This window comes from Megalops cyprinoides, chromosome 1 (genome assembly GCF_013368585.1).
Source record: "Megalops cyprinoides isolate fMegCyp1 chromosome 1, fMegCyp1.pri, whole genome shotgun sequence".
Lineage (NCBI taxonomy): Eukaryota > Metazoa > Chordata > Actinopteri > Elopiformes > Megalopidae > Megalops > Megalops cyprinoides.
Genome location: NC_050583.1, coordinates 48,514,856 through 48,539,079, shown reverse-complemented (window position 1 = coordinate 48,539,079; position 24,224 = coordinate 48,514,856). Strand labels below are relative to the sequence as shown.

General features: G+C 49.4%; 1 protein-coding gene across 1 annotated transcript; it reads left to right on the top strand.

Moving 5' to 3' along the window:
• Positions 1–21,244, top strand: LOC118781429 (synaptopodin 2-like protein). The gene is made up of 5 exons (XM_036534478.1): positions 1–331; positions 5,020–5,171; positions 5,913–6,604; positions 15,000–16,274; positions 16,557–21,244. Exons 1-5 carry the CDS (start codon positions 230–232, stop codon positions 17,864–17,866), a joined length of 3,531 nt encoding a protein of 1,176 aa, XP_036390371.1. The 5' UTR covers positions 1–229; the 3' UTR covers positions 17,867–21,244.
• Positions 21,245–24,224: the final 2,980 nt, after the last annotated feature.

Below are 24,224 nucleotides of genomic sequence, written 5' to 3'. Positions count from 1 at the left end.
GTCTCTCTCTCTCTCCCTCACACTGTCTATCCCCCTTGTGTGTCTGTGTGTCTGTCTGTCTCAACCCAGGTGTCCGGGTCAAAGGGAAGCCAGTGCTGGGAATCATTTTGGCAAAAAAGCAAGCTGGGTCATTGAAGGAACTCTGCTTAGCATGGAGCTACACTAACAGACGTCCCCACAGAGAGACAGGAGAGAGGCACACACAGAGAGGGAGCGACAATACCGCACAATGGTGGCTGAGGAAATCGTGATTACCCTCTCTGGGGGTGCGCCATGGGGATTTCGACTTCAGGGGGGTGCCGAGCACAAGAAACCCCTACAAGTGGCTAAGGTAAGGAGGCCAGTGAGTTGGGGAGAAAGAGAGACGGGCTGAGTGTAGATGGACCCCATTCATGTAAAGATGGCTTTATCTTGTAACTCGTACCTTTGTTCCACTGTTGAATGGGTCCTGGCTACATTATTACTGTTAATGGAGACTGATGTCACTGACCACACCATTTTCCATGGAGTTCTGGAAGGATTTTTGTTGCTTGAGAGACCATAGGTATGGTGCCAATAAGCCATGTGTTCAGTGTGCTTTGGTGTTTCATAAAGACTATGTGAGAAGACTCTATGACCTGTGAACTTTGACCATTTAAGCAATGATTGTTGGGTGTGGTCTCTTTTGATTCAAAATTTGGAGTAGCTGATTTTGGTGAGGGCAAGGAGGGAGGAGTGCTCTGACTCTGGAAATATGAAATAAACAGACACTATCAGGATTAAAACCCACAAGATTTATTGAAGTCTGTTCATGACAATGTAATACTAATCTTTTCATGAGCGTATGATGCTAGCCATTTCCAGTATAGAAATAACAACAATGCAGATACCTGTATGTGTGTAAGCCAAACCCATGTGGGAAACTCCTTAAAGTCGACCAGGTCTCTGTTGAAAAGTTAGATTGCAGGACCTGGAGTGAGTAAATCACCTGAATCATCCCTGTAATTGTTACTATGGTTATTTGAGGATAGGATTCACAGTTGGAGGATAAGTTTGTTTCCACTGTGTCACCGCAGAATGCCTTAAACAAGTGTTAAGCCTGTGGAACATGGCACTGTGCTGCAGAGGTCACCATCTCAATGGAGGTTCACCCACTCCATGCAGTTAAATGAACAGTCCACAAAGGCCAGCTTGATCCTGGCAGTAGACTGGGAATTCTATGAATGCTTCAATCAGAAGGTCAATCAAGAATGCGGCCGGAGTCATTTTTGTGATTCATTCAGGTTTTTTAATACTCTGCATTGAGAACTGTGCTCTACAACATGTAAGTTTGGTGTATGATTGCTAGTCGTTGGTCATTGCTAGTTTCACAGGAACTGGCAATGATAGGTCACAGAGCCAAAGAAATCTTTTATGGTTGGCGAGAGAAATCTGTCAGGAGAGCTGCCCACAGTGCTGACTCAGGACAGTTAGAGGAACAAAGTCAGTGAACATACCCACCCTTTTAAAAGGATGTGATAGTTGTACTTGGAAAATGCACTGTGCTGGGTTAACAAAGGTTTTTTATGTATGATGTTGTGGTGATAATAATTTAATAATTAAAGTCATGAGTGGTCTGCATACTGAAGATCACATACAAATTCCTCCTTATTTGAGGCAGGACTCAAGAGCTCAGTTGGCCAGCCCTGACTACATTCTGCTCTGTCCAGCCGAGATCGGGGTCTTGCCGGTGAGCGATTCTCATGGCCTTCATTCGGCTTTCCTCATTACTAAAATATTTGTGAAGATTCCTCCTTGAGCCCCATCTGCGTGCCCGTCCCGTCCGAGCGCAGAATAGAGTTACGTGGGTATATATACACGCACCGCGGCCGGTGTCCGATTGACTGGGCAAAATGCGTTTCCCCTGATCAAAGGTCTATTCTGGGGGGCTGAGTCTCACCGAGGCCCAGCCAGCGGGGTTGGCCTTAAGGTCAAAAAAGGTTTTTGTTTCCCGTCCTGCGTTAAAAAAGACGGCCTAAAGAAACGTTTTCGCTCTGTCAGCGACTCCAAGAGCCTCCAGGCCTGAGTTCGCTTTCTCCCGTTATCTCCCAAGGTCACCTCGTCCGGTTCCCTTAGCCTCTCCTTTTGGAGTCTGGCCATTCCTGTCAAGCGCCGCTCTTAAATGTGCTATTCTGATCCTCCAGTAACTGCAGGGGCCTGTTAAACACAGGGACGAAGGGCCTCTAGACTATACAGGACCTGCCCTGACACATCTTAGTAGTTCAGCACAATAATAAAAAATAATCAACTTCAATAACCCCCATAACTCCATTAAACCACAGATGAAAACCTCAGGGCTGCTTGGTGGGCATTTGCCATGTTCTCATGGTGTGCTGATTAATCTGTTCGGGCTATTTTAAAACTAGTTGACCCCTGACCTCTCAAAGGTATTTGGGGTCTGCTTAACAGCCTGTAACCCACATATGATGGTGGGAGGGGGGGTTCATGTAGGGGTGCAGCTGGGAGCCCAGAGAGCAGGGGAATTTTATTTAAAGAGTCGTGTCAATGCAACAGTTGTGGTTGCAAGGCCGGGGTGCTCTGTTCCCATAGGCAGAGTTTCCAAAATATCAGACAAACAGAGTAAATGAGCACAAGGTGGCTGAACGGTCTGTTGGCTGTGAAGTCCTCTCTCCCAGTTAGACTGACAGAGCCAGCGATTGGGTGGGGTTATGTTTATTAAGTAGAGAACAGGAGTTTGAGTAGTAGATCATAAATGTCAATGCCAAAGGGTTTGGAGGTGGAACTGAAGGAATTGAATTACAGCTTCTCCAGCTTCTCGTCGTGAGTCTGCGTGTCGGTGGAAGAGTACAGGGAACTTGCCATTTGAGTCTGCTTCTGTGCCTCTAACAACTGACCACTCTCCGTTTGTTAGTATCCATGTTTCCCAGCCACTGCCGAAATCCCTTCAAATCATCACACTTTTGGAGAAATGCCAGAAAATTAGAGCTCTTTACTGCTCACAGAGAAGCCCTGCAGACAGATGATTTAGGTTGTGCTGCCCCCTGCTGGTACACTCATTTAGAGCATGTGTGCCAGCAGCTCTTGCACAGTGGCAGTTGGATTGTCTGTGACACCTTCTGTGAGCTGTCATGTGACAGTGTTCCTGTGCCAGTTACACTGAAAGGCTATGACACACTACATCTCCCCAGTCTCGGCTTATCTCACAGTTTCCATACCATTGCTCAAGAGGTTAAAGAGAGGGGTAGAGAGAGAGAGAGAGAGAGAGAGAGAGAGAGAGAGAGAGAGAGAGAGAGAGAGGGAGGGTGGCAGTCTATTCAAAGGGGTTAGTCCAACAATCCCCGTCACACTGAAATTAGCCAGTTAATTTGTTGACATTGCTGCCACGGTGACAGTCAGAGGAATTTGGAAAGACTGAGGGAACAAGTGAAGGCCCCAGAGCTTTTCAGCCCTCATCCTCCCTCACGGGCTTCTGCGGCGGCATCTGCCCACACAAAATTCATTTGCCTTGAGGGCCTTCGTAGAAGGGATCGGTGCTTCACTGTCACTGGCTCCCAGAGAGCAGGGGGGACTGCTTCACTCCAAAAGCTCCGGGGGGCTCTGGCTGTGAGAGGAGTGACAGGCGAGAGTGACCTGAGTAAGTGCCACAGAGTTTGTGCTATACTAACATTCCTCAGTCCTGGTCCTGGCTCTCACTCCAGGTGGATTCTCAGGCACTGAGGTGTGGTTGAGCTTTCAGGTGAATAATGATTTGGCATCTCTGGATAGTTAGCTGCAGTTAACCCTTTAAAGAAAAACAATATGCTGTAGGATGTATGCTTTTCCTAACAGAAAAATGTGTTTAAATGCTGCTTCTTCTACGTATTTCTGTGTAGCTGTATATTCTGTATATTTGTGCCTTCTCTAACAACCTAGTAATACTGTAATTGAACTGATTAAGGTAAAAAGTTGTTAAACGAATGGTTTTAAGGCATCTAACAATTCACTGAATAATGTATTGAACTGAACTCAAATAGTTGCTCCAATTGTTAAAAGAGAAGATGTTAATTAAAATTGATTCTCTATGTTCTAATTAACATCTGCCCTATAAACAAATTGGGATGGATGAGAGGCAGAAATCTTGTTTTAATTAATTAAGGTTGTTTGGGCCTTATACACCTCTTACAATCATTTTTTTTTACCAAATAGGCTGTACATATGGGGAATCCAGATTCAGTGTATTGTCCACACAACCCTAAACACTGACTACATCTCAGCCGTCAGTACAGCCTGATATTTACCTAAGTAATATGGGTTAAGCACCTTGCTCATGAGTAAAACAGCAGCAGATTTCCCAGGAATCAAACTTATACCCTACTGGTTCAGAGTCCAGCCCTTTAAGCATAGTTCCAAACCGAATCACCCCAGTTATGTTCAGGAGCCTGTTCAGTGAAATCAGTTTGAGGTATGCGCTTGTCCTTCTTTCCCTTTTCAAACTCCCGTGGCTCTGAGTTCTGCGTGGGGTCAAATCCCTCTTCTGCTGTAGCTTCAAGTCTTCGGTTTGATTAGAAGCGTAGCGTGAGAGCAGACTCTGAGCTGCGTGCGTGCAGCGCCCAAAAATGCAGTGACCTCAGGGCATGTGCATGCATGCGTGTTACAGCGGGCGGCTCTGCGCAACTGTTGTGGAATCATTATGTTCCAAATTCCCAGTGTCCTCGTTTTGGGTGAGGTCACCGAGGGAGCCGCGGGAGACCGCGGGGATGAGGTCATTGTGTCCCAAGCTCATGACGGCCCGTGTGCAGGTGGTTAGGTCTGCAGGCGGCCATCTGCTCATGTTCCTCACAGGGAAATGACTCTCTCTCTCTAGGGACAACCCCTAAATGGCTTCCGTGAGGGAATGAATGATTCACTATTATATCTGAACACCCAGCAAGTAGCTGACGTTCTCCTACAGACCTGCAGACTGATTCACGGCGTAATACACATGATTATAGCTGTGTAAACCTAAATAGAAGCATTCCTCCTTATCCTGCGTTGTGCTCACATCTCCCCCTGCTGGTGCAGGTGCGGCGGCGCAGCAAGGCGTGCCGGGCGGGGCTGCGGGAGGCTGACGAGCTGCTGTCCATCAACGAGACGTCGTGCGGAGAGCTGTCCCACGCACAGGCCATGAACCTGATTGATGGGGGTCCCGGAATACTGCACATACGCGTGAAGAGGTCAGAGCTCCAGACCACTCTGTCCACCCAGGAGCTTAAACTGAAGTCAGAACTGTCACTGAATATGAATGCCTGTGTACCTGCCGGTACTACTGCCGATATTGTCAGCATTTCATTTACAAACATGTGGAAAGGATACATTTTATAGATGAATTGACACAGGGAGTAAAGAAGAATGAGACAGTACATTACTGCTATATGGCAGACGCTCTTATCCAGAGCGACCTATATGGGTTACATTTTTTTATTTTACTTTAACTTTTTTAAAACATTATCCATTCATACCACTGGATATTTACTGAGGCAATTCTGGGTTAAGCACCCAAGGGTACAGCAACAGTGCCCCAGTGGGGAATAAAACCAGCAATCTTTCAATTACAAGCCCTGCTCCTTACCACTATACTACACTGATTGTTTGTACACTGGTACTATGGACACAGTGATGAAAAGTTGAACCGCATGCATGAACAACATGATTATATCTGTGATATTTCAGGTGCATTTTGCACAAGTTCAGTCAAACTGCAATTTCAGTGCACACTTGAAAAGTCAAAAGACCTCACGCACGTGTCTCATATGTAGCTGCTATCACTGTGACATTCCAATCACAATGTGAAACAGAGTCAGTTTCACACACGAGTGTCTGCGTCTGACTCTGTGAGGCACGTGTGGTGCATATTTTTCCTGTAAGCTGTATTGTGTTCTTTTGAGTCCTTGCACATTGCTCTTCTGACTCTCCAGGTCACCGTCGGCGTTCCAGTCCATGGTCCTGCTGGGGCGAACCCCCTCCCCCCGAATCGACAAGGAGTACCGCTCCGCCCTGAGAGCCCCGATGTCCCCCCCGGGAGGGGATGAGCCGCTGCCTCCGCGGCGGGAGCGGGTGATGTCCCCGCCCGACAGCGAGGCGTACTACGGTGAGACGGACAGCGACGCCGATACGGTGTATGAACGGCAGCGGCGGCAGAAACGCCGCAGCCCTAGCGGCTCGCCCGCCAAGATGCCCGGGCGCGAGGAGTCCCCCGAGGAGGAGACCTCAGAGATGAGCGGGTATGAGAGCGCCCCCGATGCCCGGCCCTACCCCATCGCCCCGGCGATGATGGGAGGCGGGGGGGTCCAGCAGGACGTCCGGCCGGGCGTGGCCCGCAGGGAGGTGGTCTACCAGCCGCCCCGGCTCGAGAACTCGCCTGAAAACTCGCCCGAGAACTCCTCCGGCAGCACGGGGGACCACAGCCCTGTGGACGGGCAGGGCTCCAACGAGGTGGACAGCGGCTTCCAGGAGCCCCCCAGCCTGCCCCCGCTGGTGTCTCCCGATCGGGCCAAGGAGGCGCTCCTGCTGCCCTCCCGCAGGCAGCTGGTTCCCATGGTGGGGCCCGTGGACAATCCGGTGGACGAGGAGCTGACCGTCACCTACAAGGACAAAGCAAGGCAAGCCAGTGAGTATCTGCTCCCAAACGCAAACTTCCAGTGTACTGTAGCCGGTGCATACATACATATGAATCCTTCCAGACTCAAACACCTCCCTCCAGTGTACTCAGAGGGTAAGACCCAAACACCTCCCTCCAGTGTACTCAGAGGGTAAGACCCAAACACCTCCCTCCAGTGTACTCAGAGGGTAAGACCCAAACACCTCCCTCCAGTGTACTCAGAGGGTAAGACCCAAACGCCTCCCTCCAGTGTGGCTCAGAGGGTAAGACCCAAACACCTCCCTCCAGTGTACTCTGAGGGTAAGACCCAAACACCTCCCTCCAGTGTACTCAGAGGGTAAGACCCAAACACCTCCCTCCAGTGTACTCAGAGGGTAAGACCCAAACGCCTCCCTCCAGTGTGGCTCAGAGGGTAAGACCCAAACACCTCCCTCCAGTGTACTCTGAGGGTAAGACCTAAACACGTCTGTCAAGTGTAGTGTAGAGGATGAGGAACTTTGAATGGTTAAGTTTCACTTCCAGATCCCTCGCTCTTGTACCCTGAAGCATTGGACATGGATCACTTTAGCATGTCTGCTTTGGAAGTGTGAGCTTGAGAGCTTCTGGCAAGCAAACAAAGTGCCTAGTGATGCTAAGCGGGGAATATGGTATGCCTTTGGCTTGAGGCATTTGACAGAGCTAAAGAATTAAAGTCAAAGGAGAAAGCCTCCTTGTGTGTTTCTGAATGATGAATTGGAGGGATGATGAAATGCATGACAATATGACTCCCTCTCCACGTGCGGAATGATGTAACGGAAGGCATGATGTTGTCATGGTGATATGATCTCCCTCTGGGAGGGGTAAAGCAATCAGTGTTCTTATTATGACTCTCAAGGAAGCCACTATTTTTAGAGCTGAAGGGCTCCAAAAACACTACCCTGCCAAAAAAAAACAGGACAGAGTGCCCTGCAGGGGGCGATAAAATTAATCCATACAGACAAAGTGGCGCCCATTGGCTTTATACGTCATCCTATATTGTCCTATGCGTTGAGCAAATCCCAGTGCCGAGAATACTGTCATGTATGAAAATGTTTTTAATTTGAAATGACATCACGTCGAGCCAAAAATAATACAGCAGAAATGAAACTCCTGCTCTAGAGCATCATCTAAATGCAAAATGTAAACTGCATTTGACATTTGAAGGAGAGAAAATCCCTCCTCTCATTGAGAAAAATCGTTAGGAAAGCCCATATGGAGAGCAGGAGAGGTCAGTTGGAAATTATGATGTATCCTCCTGTGGCATTCTCTTACACGACTGCCGGGCTGTCACTTACAGTAAAGCAAAGTGGTTCAGAGTGGTGGAGGGACCAATATTACAGAGGACCATGAGGAGCTGACACTGTATCCAGTGTCTTTGTGTTACTCAGAGAGACTGTGTCCTGTCTCTCTGTGTAGCTCAGAGAGACTGTGCCCTGTATCTCTGTGTAGCTCAGAGAGACTGTGCCCTGTATCCTTGTGTAGTTCAGAGAGCCTGTGCCCTGTATCTCTGTGTAGCTCAGAGAGACTGTGCCCTGTATCTTTGTGTAGCTCAGAGAGACTGTGCCCTGTATCTTTGTGTAGCTCAGAGAGACTGTGCGCTGTATCTCTGTGTAGCTCAGAGAGACTGTGCCTTGTATCTTTGTGTAGCTCAGAGAGACTGTGCCCTGTATCTCTGTGTAGCTCAGGGAGACTGTGTCCTGTATCTCTGTGTAGCTCAGAGAGACTGTGCCCTGTATCTCTGTGTAGCTCAGAGAGATTGTGTGCTGTATTTCTGTGTAGCTCAGAGAGACTGTGCCCTGTATCTCTGTGTAGCTCAGAGAGATTGTGCGCTGTATCTCTGTGTAGCTCAGAGAGACTGTGCGCTGTGTCTCTGTGTAGCTCAGAGAGACTGTGCCCTGTATCTCTGTGTAGCTCAGAGAGATTGTGCGCTGTATTTCTGTGTAGCTCAGAGAGACTGTGCCCTGTATCTCTGTGTAGCTCAGAGAGACTGTGCGCTGTGTCTCTGTGTAGCTCAGAGAGACTGTGCGCTGTGTCTCTGTGTAGCTCAGAGAGACTGTATTTTGTGTTTCTGTGTAGTTCAGAGAGACCATGTCCTGTGTCTCTGTGTAGCTTAGAGATCCTGTGCCCTGGGTCTCTGTGTAGCTCAAAGAGACTGTATGCTTTGTCTGTGTAGCTCAAAGAGACGATGTCCTCTGTCTCTGTGTAACTGAAAGAGACAGTAGCCTGTGTCTGTGTAGCTCAAACAGACGGTAACTTGTGTCTCTGTGTAGTTCAAAGAGACCGTAACCTGTGTCTCTGTGCTGTCTCTATGGGTGGGCACAGAGACAGCCTGGAGGTAGAGCCCAGAGCTAAATTTACCCCGTGACTCAGTCAGATAATACAAGTATCACATTGAGAGGCTGACAGAGGCATTTCCAGCTGCTGTCTGCTGTCAAAGCCTGGTGTGGTCAGACCTTGTTCTGTGACTTTTTATCTCTCTCCCTCCCTCCCTCTCTTTCTCTATCCTCTGCCTCACTCCCTCACCCTTTATCTCTTCCTTTCTCTGTCTTTTTCTCTCTTAATCCCGCTTTGACTGTCTGTCTGTCTCTCTCACGTGGGCACACACACACACACACACACACACACACACACACACAACAGTAAGGCATGGCTCTAGCTCCTCCTGTCTTATTAATAGCAGGCACAGCGGCGTGCCGATCATTCTGACACACGTAACTGACAGCTGATTTACTGCACAGAAAGATCACCGATTCCTACAGCCCAGTACAGCGTGCTTTAACATTACTCCTTTACAGTCAAGCAGCAGTGTGATGATCTTGTTACAGATAGTGTCTGCGTGTATGGGATTTCAAACAGGTCATTGCTGGAGACCTTTAAGCTTAATTAAAAAAAGGACAGAAAATCAGGTTTTTATATGTTTCAGGAACAGACGAGCTGTAAAGTTTTGCCATGACAGATTTGATTTGATCTGATTTGATTGATTCGTTTTGATTGGCTGATTAGTCTGTTTCTACTTGAGACAAATTCCTAAGGCAGCTATACCTGTTCCTTCTTACATAATTCTACTCTTTCTGTTACTATATCAGTAATCACATTATCCAGGGCAGTTTATATATCTTAGTTTTGAATGAATCAGAATTTGTGGCTGTTACATCTTTCTGGATTAATACAGGGGAATGACCTTGCTCAATGAAACATGAGCAAATGCCCAGCTGGGTTTTGAACCTTAGCCCTCTAATGATGCTCCCAGTTCTTTAACTGCTACACCACACTGCTGTACCTTTTCAATCGCTGATTAAAGTCTTATTCAGTTAGCTTCCTTGGGAAGGGCTGGTGTGCCTGCATTAGACTGGAAATAAGTATTTTATCACTCTACAGGTGTTGTGCAGGGCTGACGGTGAGGGTTTTGCTGGTTTGGTGCATGTAGGGCAAAGACAGACTGGACTGCATTGTGAACCAGCACCCATAACTCTGTGTGCTCATGTGTATTCCCTCAGCCTGCTATTCTTATCCCCATCCTGCCACCCCCCGGAGATAATCGGGCCTCTCACCGACAGTCACCTACACAGGGTAAATAAGTCGTACCAAAGACACACCACCCTGGAATAGCCCCAGAGGATTGTGGGTAGGTGGGTGCTGGCACTTATGTGCAGGGACCTGGAGTCCTGTGTTGACGGTGGCATGTTGTCCGTCCCTGGGGTTTGCAGCTAGCTGGGGGTGACCTATCCCACAATGCACCTGTACTGGGAAGAATGCAAAGGGACAGCCCAAAGGCACAGGATGTGTCTCGCTGCTTCTGAAGAGCAGGGTTAATGGGTGCTTCCCATTTGTCTGATACCAAACACACAGTGCTGGAAACCACATACGGTTTTTTACCCACACACCCACTGTTTCTTCTGACGGGCAGACTGTCAGTGCATGACTCGAACTCCTGATAGGAAGTTTGTGTGCGTGTGTGCGGGTGTGTACCTGACCTGACAGCTGTTTCTCTTCTGTTACATGGGAGAAGAAATGAGATAGGGATACATCGATTAGGGTTGGTGAGCAGATCACACCTGCCACCTGCCACCTGTCACAGAGAGACAGGGACAGGTCGGGAGAAAGGTGTCAGGCCCAGACTGAGAGAAACCCTCATTGGAAACGGAAAATTGTTGTCATAACACTGCTGAAGCTGTCAGGTTAAAACTCAACTGTCAAAACACAGCAGGGAGAACATTTCAGGAGACATGAGTTAACCCTCTCTGTCTGCGTAGGACACTAGCCAAACTGTATCAGGAAAAGGAGAAAGCGGACTATGTATGTATGAGTGAGTGTTTTAATGTGTGGGCGTCTGAGTGTGTGTGTGTGTGTGTGTGTGTGTGTGTGTGTGTGCTTTGTACAGTCTCATATGCCAGTAGGGTATAAGAAGATATGTTTATATGTTCGGTACATGTGTAAGTATGTATGTTTGTATTTTTGAGTGTTTAACGTGTGTGTATAGTTTTGGTGAGATAAAGTACATATTATGCACAAATGTGAGTGCTTCTGAGGTCTGTTTCCAATCAGCCTCGTCCCAGCTCTAAGAGGAGACACAAGGACTGTAGTGAGGGCCCTGGCACACTATTGGCGGGGGTGGCAGTGTTGGTGGGGGGGTCATGCTCTCCCATGTCACCTCCCCGCTGATGAAGTTCTCTGTGCCTGTGCCGAACGACGCATTTGACTTTGAGGCCCCACCTGCCCGCGGGTGTGAGATGTCAGCACCCCCGATGAGGCATCAGCGGGCCATTCCCTCGACCCCCCCCCCCCCCCCCCCCCCCTCCCCGGGATGAGCCAGCCCCTGTCTGGGTGCGATGAGCGACAGCAGTTTGGGTCTTAACTGGGGAGCGGTTGGCAGAGGGAGTGCAGTTCAGACACGACATGCATTTTTCCTGTCCTTTTGTTTTTTTTTTTTGTGTGTGTTGGGGGGGAGGGTGTTGGGGATGTCACCACAGACAGGTGGACAGTGTCCCTCACTCACGCCGCCGGTAAAAATAGCCAAAATGACATAATGCTTTTCTTTGGGGCTGGTTGAAATCCTGTGGTCAGACAAAAGGCCTTTAAAAGGGCCGGGGGTCTGGGGCGGGGGGGTCGAGGGGGGACACAGGACCATGGGCAGTCTCTCGTGCTGTCTGGCCAGACTCCATCTCCATGCCGCTGACCTGGTATTCCCAAACGCGGGGAGCACAGGGGCAGGACAGAAACCCCCCCCTACCCTACGCCCCTCATCGATGTCATTGTTAGCGACATGCTGAGCCTCACAGACGGCACCCAGGGCGACCGCGGGACAGACACGGTGTACGCAGGTAACGGTCTCTGTTCCAGGGGGGGCATGCTCTCACCTCGGGGCCGGCCAGGGGGGCGGAGGGTGTACCAGCAGTAGTGGGGTTTGTCTGAGTTTCTCCAGATCGGTAGGCGCTGAGGGGCGTAGCTGGAGCGTGCTTTAGAGTACAGAGATTCAGCCACCTTACCTGGAGGGGAGAGGGGCTCCCGAATCCAAAGCAGAGGTGGAATAGCGGAGACACTCACAGAGCTGGGGTGAAACACCCTCTGTCTCCCACAGTCAGGTTGCAGTGCTTTGTTTCATAGTCTGTGTTTCTGTGTGCGTGACTGTGGTTTCTCTCCTGGTCGGAGCAGGTCTCAGGTGTAGCTGTTTTGTACAGGTACATGTGCAGGGGGGGGGTACGCAGGTGCAGCAAGTCAGAGAGTCAGTCCTGTGGTGGAATTTAAACATGTAGTTTGAGAACAGTGAATCAGACCATAATGTGTCCCCATAGAGTGTGCTATGTGTAAGACAGGCTTAAAGCAGACATGTTTACTTTAACTGTGGAGCTGTTCTCTGTCCTTATTGAATATCTATATCCTCAGCTTGTTAGAGGAGGGTGGTGGGGGTTTGGAGGTAAGCATGAGGGAGTGTATGAATCAATATGCTCTTGGATAATTTCACAAAATAAAGCAGGGAGAGGGTTCGTAGGGGCTCTGGGTCCATTTCTGATTGATTTTCTGATCTCTGAGACTTTGTTGGCGCTGGCGATGAGTGCTGAGTGGCGATGAGTCCAGAGCTGCATTATGACAAAGTGACCCTTCCCCTTGAAATGGCTCAGGGGTGTTGGTTGGATCCAGAGGTCCCTTTGTAGCAGCATGCCGTGGCAGCACTCTGAGGTGGTTTCTGCCATTGAATAGAGCCTTTGGTTGGTTATATCAGTTCAGTCGTACTCTCCAATACCTTGAGGGTAAGAGCTGTCACAGTTTGTCGAATAATTAGAGAAAGTAGCAGCAAAACCGGTCTTTACTGCCCTGAACTCTCAGTGGAGTGCTATGGGAGAGCTTACTTGCTGCTATTTGCATGTCGTTGGGTGTTATTCCGGGACTGGAGAGAAATCCATCTGCAAATGTTTCCTATGGAGCTGGGAGGTCTAAATAAATGGTTGGACGTGCCCCAGAGGGTCACTTTGTCAGAGAGCAGAGAGCGTGTTGGTTATTTATAGGGGATAAGAGATTTATACAGCCCCATTTCGACCGCCTGCCATAAACAGCAGCTGCAGCTTTGTCCCAAATGTGCAGCCACAACACAAGCTCATCCAGCAGACATACCATACACAAGCAAAGGGGATACTGCTCAATGTCAAAGTCTTGCTGTGGTTTTCAGGAAGGTGGAAGCCATGCTTTAGCCCGTAAAGGAGGCCTAGGCATGCGAAAGAGGGCAGCCAACAGAGAACTGGGCATCACTGGTTAGACTCCTCCCCCCCGAGCATCACTGGTTAGACTCCTCCCCCCCGAGCATCACTGGTTAGACTCCTCCCCCTTTTGTCTGGTGTGTGCAGTTCCTGCTGAAGTGTAACGTTCTCGTGACTTGGCTGTGATGTCGTGGAAGTGTTGTTGCGTGCCGAGTGGTCAGTGAACACATACATTGTGTGTCATCTCCTCTGTGGTTATGAAAAAGGAAAAGGCAGGCTGGATAATGAGGGTTTGGCCGATTCTGTCTTTGCTGTGAGAGCGCTGTGTTTTGGGCGGGTCTTTATGGTCTTTATTGGACGTTATAGTGTTAAGCATATTGCTGTGTATGATGCCAATGGCTTTTGCGGTCTGACGTAGCTGACTGCGATGCACATGGTACATGCAGTATGAGGAGGGTGGCCACATGTTTAAACGCATCAGGCTGTTTTTGCAGTCTGATCTCACAGGGTCTCAGTGAGAAGGTCAAACCTGGTTGTCTGTCAGTGATATAAAGCCTCTGACTTTACTGAGCCCCTCTGGAGGAATGCAACCGGAAGATCACTTTGGAAAGAACCTGTTCCTTTTTTCAAGTATTCAGGTTCCAGCTCTTGACAAGCAGACTGCCGAGTATCAAACAGCGACAATGTAAGGGCCCTAGACTAGCACTGTCTTGCGTGAATGAAAGCATCCCTTGATTGAATCATTCCAAACCCACTGACATCATCATTATCCCTTGATTCGTAGCCTGTTTTTTAATTATTAGGGAGAAGAGAGGATGTAAAGTGTAATCTCACAGCTCATAAATTAGCACACCGGCTCTGTCGTGTGGCAGGCGACTGACAGCTTTTACTACAGATTTTTCATACAGTGAAGATGCCGTCAACTGAGAGTGTTTTCATTCAAGCCGTTAATCTCCGGAGTGAGAGTAATAATACTGAAACTAATTAATTTAACACCATTTCATTAATTAATACACCAACAAAACATTATTAGTGGTACTATTATTAGTACATTGTTTGTCAATGCCTCATGTTAATAACAATGCATTGTTTAGCTATGCCTGTCCGAAAGTAGGCACTGCACTGCCTAAATTATTTATAAGCACAAACTAACCTGTTTTGTGCTCCCTAAATTATTCTTTAAATGGTTTCAATTTTGGACTCTGGAATACACAATGCTGAGTATCACTTATGAATGTTGTCATTTATTAGTCATTAATTAGACCTTTAATATGAAATGTTGCCAAAATTGGCCAAGCTTCTGTCAACCACAGGCTAAAATGGTCACTGAAGACTTATATTAATATAAGTCTATAATATATATATAATATTATTACATTACACTATTGTCATTTAACATATGCTCTTATCCACAGCGACTTATAATTTTTTTACATCTTATCCATCTATACAGCTGGATGTTTACTGAGGCAATTGTGTACCTTGCTCAAGGGTACAGCAGCAGTGCCCCAGCAGGGAATCAAACCAGCAACCTCTCAGTTATGAGTCCTGCCCTTTACCACTACACTACACTGCTGAACATTGACCTTAAAATGTGATGTTGAGATCCCAATCTGAGCTCAGAGTCTGGGTGTCTGTGACAGGAAGTGTGTGTGAGTGACGCATGTCTCTGTGTGCCCCTGTCTCCCCTGCAGAGCTCCACCGCAGCGAGAGCGGGCAGGACCGGCAGGTGAAGGAGGCGCGCTCCAAGTGCCGCAGCATCGCCGCCCTGCTGACCGACGCACCCAACCCCCACTCCAAGGGCGTGCTCATGTTCAAGAAGCGCCGCCAGAGGGCCAAAAAGTACACCCTGACGTGCTTCGGCAGCGTGGAGGGAGACCCCCAGCAGAATGGCAGCCCCGGGGGGGAGGAAGAGGAAGAGGAGGAAGGAGTCTTCCCCGGCAGCGAGTCTGAGCTGGACGAGGACGGCTTCACCTCGGCCCCCGAGTCCGCCTGGGACAGCGACTACCTGGACATCCTGGAGAGGAAGACGCCCACCTCAGCGCCGGCGGGGTTCGGGGACGGGGGGAGCCCGGGCCTGAACGAGACCTCGGGGAGGGGCGCCCAGCTGTTCGAGCAGCAGAGAAAAAGGGCAGAGGAGCACGCCGAGAGGGCGGGGGTCGCCGCGTGGCCCGCCCTGCAGTCACAGCAGGTGGAGACGCCCCCAAAACAGGACCCTGTGTCCATCCCCCCGATGACACCCCACCGGCCCGTCACGCCTGTGAGTTACAACATGATGAACGGGGAGTCCGCTGTCGTTAGCCGAGCCAGCATTGTGATGTCACCACCGGGCGTGGCCCTGGCGCCAACGGGCCCAGCGGCGCCACCCGCTGGCTCTGTGCTGAACAGAACCGCCCAGCCCTTTGGCGCGGGGCCCATTTTGCACCGAGCCGCCACCACGCCCGTGGTCTTCCGGCCCAACATCACCAAGAAGACCCCCCCACAGCCCGCGGTGACCACGGCGACTGCCCCTCCCTCGGAGGTGAAGCGGGCCGTCTCCACAACCTCCCTCTACATCCCGCCCAGGCCTGCCACCAGGAGTGGCCCGACCTCTGTGTTTTCTCCTCCATCCTCAGTGGCCGCTGCTCCATTCTGTCCGCCTCCCGCACCTGCTACACCCTTCTCTCCTACTTATGCGCCAACCACGCCCTTCTCGGCTCCTGCCACGCCCTTCTCACCCACTTCTGCTCCAGTGGCTCCCTACTCTTCCCCTGCTATGCCCCGCATGTCTTCCCAGCCTCCCACACCAGCTACATCCTTCCCTCCCCCACCTCATCCTGCCATGCCCTTCTCCCAGCCTCCCACCCCCAGTACCCCCTTCCCTCCCCCTCCACCACCAGCCACACCCTTCTCAGCCCCTCCCACACCCGGTACCCCCTTCCCTCCCCCTCCACCACCAGCCACGCCCTTCTCAGCCCCTCCCACCCCGGGTACCCCCTTCCCTCCCCCTCTACCACCAGCCACGCCCTTCTCAGCCCCTCCCACCCCGGGTACCCCCTTCCCTCACCCTCTACCACCAGCCACACCATTCTGTCCCCCTGCTGTGCAATCTGTGCCTACTTCTGCCCCTCCCGCTCCTGCCACACCTTACCCTGCTCCTCCTGTACTGGCTACGTCCTTCCCTCAGCCCACTACACCCTTTTCTCCTCCTCCCCCTGCTGTAGCACACCCTCCCAGCCAGCCCTCCCCAGCTGCATTCCCGCCACAGCCAGCGCCCAAGGTGTCCTTCAGCCCGTATGTCACAGTGGCCAGCACCCCCTCTCCACCCGCCCCAGCCACACCCACTCCCTCCGCCCCGCAGTACCCCGCCGTGACTCCCGCTGAGCCCCTGGCCTCCCGCGAGCAGCGTATCGCCGTGCCCGCTGCCCGTACCGGCATCCTGCAAGACGCCCGTCGCCGCGGCGCCCGCAAGCCCATGTTCAGCCGGCCCGAGGAGAAGAAGGGCACCTCCCCGAACCCCGAGCTGCTGTCACTGGTGCAGAACCTGGACGAGAGGCCCAGGGCGGAGGCCGGGTTTGAGTCAGGCCCTGAAGAGGATTCCCTCAACCTGGGCGCTGAGGCCTGCAACTTCATGCAGGCCCAGAGGAGCAGGCCTCCCCCGCCTGTGGCGCCTAAGCCCCACGCCGCCCCAGAGGGGCCCCAGATACCCCAGATGGGAGGTAAAGGGGCCGAGCTCTTCGCTCGGAGGCAGAGCCGGATGGACAGGTATGTGGTGGACAGAGCAGCGCCGCCCACGCAGCCGCCGCCCCCCAGCCAGCCCCGGCAGCCCTCACCTACGCCCTCCCTCCCCGCACACTGGAAATATTCCCCCAACATCCGTGCGCCTCCCCCCATCGGCTACAATCCGCTGCTGTCCCCCTCCTGCCCACCGGGGGCACAGCGCGGCACCAGGGCATCCGAGGCCTCCGGGGCAAAGAAGAATGGGGCGCAGAAGCAGGCGGCAAGGGCCGTGGATGTGATGAGCCGGCAGCCGTACCAGCTCAACTCCGCCATGTTCAGCTACGGGGGCAGCCAACCGCAGAGCAGCTCTCTGACCCCTCCCAGGCAGATCCCCGTCAAGGCTGCCCGTGTCTACAACATCAAGCGCTTCTCCACGCCCACGCCCATGTCGGCCCCCTCGTGCCTGACCCCCTCCGTCATCGCGCCGCGGTCCGCCACCACGCTGGGGGAGCCGTTCTGGCGTTCTGACATCACCTCCCCTCCCCCCACCCCCCTCTCCCCGCCCCCGGCACCAGCCCCAGCCGGGGGTCTCCCAGAGCTGCCCAAGATTTACTCCGCCCCGATCCCCAACCCCGTCACTGTCCCCCCTTCCCCCTTCCAAGCGCAGCCCCCTGGCTATGCCCCTCTCCAGAGCACCAAGCAGTTTAAGAGTGCCCCGGAGCTGAGCCCCCTGTCGCAAACGCCGCTGCGCTCGTCCGTCTCCGGGAGCTCCCCCGCCATTCGGGTGCCCCGCCCGCGCTTCAGTGCCTCCAGCATGGGCATCCAGGCCAATGTATGGAGACCCGGCGGCCTGCACTGCTGAGGAGCCGCAGCCTGCCACAGCCTGCCACACCCGGCCACGCCCAGCCAAGCCCAGCCACGCCCAGTCACGCCCAGTCACGCCCTGTCCTGCCCAATGCTGCCCCACCCCGAGGCACACCCTCCTCCACCCCTGAGCTTCCATGAGCCACAGTTTCCCTCTGTTTCCCCAACGTCTGTGCTGAACATTTGTAGAGAGGAATCATAATTCTGACTAATGATGTTCCATTATTGACTACAGAATCACCTTGTCATAAAAATAATAGTGAGAAGTTGAGATTTCATCCAAATTACCCAAATATGATATAAGGCCTTATTTTCCTTGAAGGAATAACATAATTTCAACTAAATATAACTGAATATATAGTTGTCTTTTTTATATTTTATTCTATCCTTTAAGAACAAATAACAATACATTTAGAGTTTACTTAGCTATTTTACATATCTGGTACCATTTTAAGTAGTTATTGAAATCTCACACAGCATTTGAAATGTAACTGAAATGCAGTTTGCAGGCTCTAGGGTATGGCTAGTGTCTCAGTTTAGCCTTTATCTAAGTGACTATTAGATGGCTTCTCTGTGTTTAGAGTTCTCTGTTGTTACCTCTGTTGAAAAACATGTGTGTTCAAACACAAACGTTTATGTGCAACACTTGATAGTTTGTGACAGCCAATCAGCATCTTACTGAGTTCAAAGGTCAGACTCAACTCAGGAGAGATGAATGAGAGGTGTAGTGTCACAGTGCCTACTACCACACAAGGTCTATCAGAAACAGCCCAGACAGGGGACCACAAAGAACTCAAAACTCATTTCAGGCTTGAATGTTGAGACATAAATTATTAGCAAATATGTTTTAACCTGGCATGGTCACATTGATGTTCCTGGGAAACTACAGCTGGGACTTTTTGGGGAGCAGATAGTGACAGAATCTGTGCCATGACAGACTGCTGTTCTTTGGTGCTGGGCAAGCTTGAATGGTATGGAATGGCGAAATCTGAAGAGCACAGGCTTGTGCAGGTGGGCAAGTGGTGACCTTTGAACTCTCAGCGCATTTCCTCTTGGGAATGGACACGTTGTGAGCAAGAGTTGATCGCAGGGGGGTGGGGAGGGGTGCTGCAGATCAGCATGATCTCAGGCTTGCAAGATTGCCACTGAGGAAAACATTGCCGAGAGCATGCTGGGACACTTGCTATCTGACGCTAATGAAAACCTGGACCACAAGAAGCCCCGTCCTACAGGGTCAGCAGACAGAACACGGTGGGACCGGAACATGGTGTCACTGTGGTGCGAGTGGACTGAGAGAAGTAGGTGGGGTGGGGAGTGGGGGGCGGTGTCATGGGTGACATCTTCTGCTCACATTGGGCTCTAACCAATCAGGATGTGGGAGTTCAGCCAGTATTGGCCTGATTGAGTCACCATTCGGGGCCCCACGCTCTCACATGCTGTTACACCTGGTGTGAGACTCCCTTCTGGATGCTGAAGGAAGTGGGGGTGACTGAGGTTCAAGTGTGTGTCTATGTTTCTCCACTGACTTTTTTATTTTATACAAATTAGATTTAACTAACGCTAGAATACAGTACTAAGACTCATGTAAAACATAGGGCAGAATGCTCTCTCTCACTGTCACGTGATATACGCAGTGTCTGTGCTCTGCTTTGGCTGACGTGTTAAGAATAAAGAAAAACCAGGAGGAGCCCAATGTGAGCAGCTGGAGCTGGGGGTCTGAGGTATTCACAGGTTTTCTTTTAGGCCAGACCCCCCAGAGTCTGGCGTTCGGTGTTTGTCGTACTTGCTGTTGGCCGAGTGAAGCCCATTACTGAGACGATTAGGGCAGTTTGTTTGAGGAGAATGCAGGTGTTGGTGAGGCGTGTTGCACCACAGTGTTAGTGAAGGCATGAAGGATGCTGAGCACGTGCATAGGAGATGTGACAGTTGCTTGGGAAAGATGAAAGGAGGAGGAGATGAGTGTCTTCTTTTGGAGGACATGGTACGGCCCACGCACCTGCTCCAAATATTAGAGGTGAGGTCACAGGGATCAGTTCTGCGCAGGCTCTGTGCAGAGCTTCATACGGCGGTCAGCACAGCAGAGAACCACCCTTTAAGGTTCTGAGTTCTTGAGATGTTGTTGAGTGAAGGGCATCTTCAATCACATACTGCTCAATGCTTGAAGTGTTAGTATGCACCTACATAATATGAACATCTCTCTCTCTCTCTCTCTCTCTCTCTCTCACACACACACACACACTTGCATGCACACAGGCACTTACATTTACACTTACACACTTATGCACATACGCAAACACATACACACGTTCCTTGTAGCCATTGTCTTCTCAAAGTCACACACTCCCTCACATTACATATGAGTGAATAAAAATATGCCCTTTGAAATCTGAGGATTCTAGATGTGGTCCCTTCCAGGATGGTGATTGGCCGTAGCTCTGAATGCACCCAGTGAAAGCAGTTGTGGATTGTACCATTTCTTCAAGGGGGGGGGAATTACCTGGTGTGTCTGCTGAGGAGACTTGACTGTTGATTTTCAGAGAACCCCTCCATCCCCAGCCCCCCACCCTTTGGAGACATGCAGTAAGTGAGCGGGAAAAGCGGGTTTGGAGGCCTTGCGTTGGCGGGCTGAGTCAGCAGGTGGGCAGGCAGACGGGCGTGGAATTTCCACCCGCCAGTGCCTCACTGCGGGCGATGAACTTAAGTGGAAATGACGTATTGCTGACCGTCACGTTTGTTTCGTCTTTCACGGCTTGAAAGGCGAGCTGGTACCCTTCCGATGGCTGCCTGCTTCCTCCTCTGGCATTGTACTGTAGCTTTGTATTTCTTGCTTCCTCTTTATGGAAAAAAATATGTGTCTTGGTAAATAGTGTGGATGTATGCTTTAAAATAATGACAATAAAAAGGAAAAAAAAAAGCTGTGATAAATGAGTAAGGCTCAACCCCCATTCAATCCCTGAGGTTCCTCCTACTAAAAGGGTCACCCACGCCACAGAAAACCTGAAAGGTTCCATACTGTAGTGTATATACGTAAAAACAGAGACATGGCGACATACAGCACATGTTTCCTTGGACATCAGTGTCTTAGAATAAAGCTGTACTTTTTCTTTCCAGTGTTCTCAGAGTTGCCATGGAGAAATCCCAAGCTCTGTTTCTGTGTTTTCCAGTTTTCTGTAGAATAAGTGCTCTTTATGGCTGCAGAAACCTCAGAGGATGTAGGGGGCGGGCCCTGCCATAGGATTGGCTGTGTGTGGCCACTAAAAGTGGTTGTATTTGAATTAAAGGGAGGGGAAGTACTGCAGCAGTGTTGTATTGGCTGAAAGACACATGCTTCTAGTGGAGACTGACAGAGTGGAATAAAAATAGACTTGAGACCTTACAGCTGTCTGTTGATCTCTTCTGCCTGTCACCCTACCTATTTTCTCTCTTCTGCGCGTGTGTGTATGTATATGCTTGTGTCTGTGTGTGTGTGTCAATATGAGCATGGATGTGAGTGAGTGTGTCTGTATGAATGTGTGTGTGTTTCGGTGTGAGTGTGAATGTCTATGTGAATGTGTGTGTGTGTGTGTGAGAGCATGTGTGTCTGTTTGAGAGAGATTGTGTGTGTAAGAGAGTGTAAGAGAGTGTTTGTGCAATGTACAGCCTCATCCATTATCACACAGTAAAAGATCACACAGGCCATGTGTCCAGGATGTCTCTGCTTCACTTCAATGAGCTCCATTTACTTTTTTCATCCCACAGAGCTTTCATATCTCTTTTCAAAAATTACATAATTATTCATTAAGCTGAATGTCTCACGCACCTGTTGTCTGTTATTGTTTGCATCTCTCAGTGTTTTAGTAGTCAAAGCAATGGGAGCTTTAAATGTTGTTTAAATTTACTCCAGTGAGTCAGTGGGGTAGGAGGAATGTTGGTGGTATGTTTTCACCCACCTGTCTCTGAGATCCAATCGGATTCATCCAGAAAATCACCAGGCTAAATGGGATCAAAAATAGAGGCACACGTGTTTAATCTGCCATCATGTCTGTGACACTGGACAATAATCTAATCTGCTCTGCTTTTTCACTGGCAGATGCACACAGGCAGCTGATGTAGTGGCACATATTAATCATGGTGATAAGGCATGTATCTCTGGCTGGCAGTAAGGAGAAATCAAACAGATTTCAGACAAAAACATTTCTGTAGGTTATGTCACAGATTCTGGATGACCCTGGCCAAATGAACCTTAGAAAGGTCTGCACTGGTAGCAGTGGTCAGAACAGGTAAACGTTCACAGAGCTTAAGTGAAAATGAATTATAATACCCAGGAAAATGAGTAGCACCACTTTTTTTACAAAGGAAAAATACCAATAAATAGTCATAAAAGACAAATTTCCCAAAATATTTTAGCAAATAAAATGTAGGCTAATATTCTACAATAGCTAATAATAATCTATTCTACAAGACTACAATGTGTCCAATAAGAATTTTATGCACACATAATTTTAACCAGACATTTTCATACACCATGAATGAGACATTTGATCATGCCTCCATGGCCTCTGCGCAAGAAGGACAATGATGCAGCATTAGGATAATGCACACAACTGTGTGACTTTTTTGCAGAAAAAAAGACAGGCTGATGGTTAGGTTCTGCATTAGTGGCCTGTTACCCAGAATGTTTGAGTCCCAGAGTAGCACCACTAATTAATTTACTGAATCCTCACATTTTATGTATATTTTTTATTTATTAATTTCAATGGAGAATTGTATGGAGAATTGTAATATACCTTATTTACTTTTATTATTTACCCTCAGAATAACCAGCTGCAGAAATGGAAATTATATATCACTCTGTATGCGTCTGCAACATATCTCAAGAAGGTATTAGTTACAGAGGTCTCTGGGGCAGTTCCCAAACTCTGCCACAAGATGTGCTGTTTATCAGAGTTGAAGAAGCTGACCAGAGGATTTTCTTCACAGATTGAAAATGCAACAAGGTTGTTAAGAGACTCACATATGAACACATTTGCACAGGAGATGAAATTGTGGGTAACATGGCACAACAACATGTCTGATTTACTGAATGGAAAAGAGAGGGAAAAAGAATTAGGTCAGCATTTACCTCCGAAAACCTACACCTGCTTGAGCTGACCTGTCATGTAACCTATAAGGACTTTGGTCATGGTTCAGGCGCTAGGTTTAGAAGGGGCTAACTTCAGCAACATGCTTCTCTGAAACCTTAGAGTGGAGAAGGATGCCCTTCTGGTGAAGTGTGGTACTGCAGGCCGTCGGGTTGGCTCCCGATCCATGCTGGCATCTTCTCACATCACCACACTCTGTCCTCCTATATTTAGTACCATTAATATCTAAGAATCTGGCTGACTTCTTTTTACAGTCAGGTTTGTACACAAACAGGAACACTCCAGGAAGTGCCTCCCTGAGGTCTGAGAGATTTACCATGGCTGATTCTCTGCTTGGGGCTGTTGAATCAGGAACAAAAGCCAGGAGTGGGGGGCCTGAACCCAGGATACCTTGCTCTTTTTCAGTGATCTCCCTGAAACAACAAATCTGGCCCCTGACGTCAGGCTCAAGCGAAAAAGTTCCTGTCACAGAAGATGCAAAACATGACAGCTTGTGATAATGACAAACATGGTTGAGCTGGAGTTAGCCGTGTACTAGCTTTACCTCTGCTATCTTGTGAAATTTATTCTCATAGCTTTGTTAGCCAGCTAACTGAACACTGGATTAAAAATACAGAGACTGCAATTTTGTTAAAAATGCAGACGATGTAGTTTTGTGGAATGCGATAATCGTGCCCACAATCCCACTGTCTCCTCTTGGCTCCCCTTAAGAGTCCCGGGTCAGCATGTGCAACATTAGTACAACACTCCTGCAATGTTGTAGCTGCATTTAGAGAAGTGCTGCCTGACCCTTTGGCTGAGTACCCAAAGTGAGTGTAATATACAGGTGACAAGTAAGATGCCAGAACTGCATATGAAATGCAAGAACTGCATATGACCCTGAAAAGTGTATTATTTCATGAAGGTCAAAGGCTCAGTGGAATCCAACCTTTTGAACAATCTATCTCCCAAAACAATTTAGCTTACATCTGTCAATGAAAAATGTATATATTGTTAGTTATATATTTACTACAGAACACATTGCTTCTCAGGGCACCAAACAGGCTCTATTGGGAGATTGTTTTTCAGGACACATCGCATAAAACTAAACCAGCTTTCATGTTTCAGTTCTTCAGAATGGCAGTGTTGACACTTGTGCATGTTTTGACCAGGGAAGTCTTTTCCTGGCAAATATTTGAAATTCAAAATATGTGGAAATTATTTTCAACACCTGTCAAAATATCCATAAAATACAGC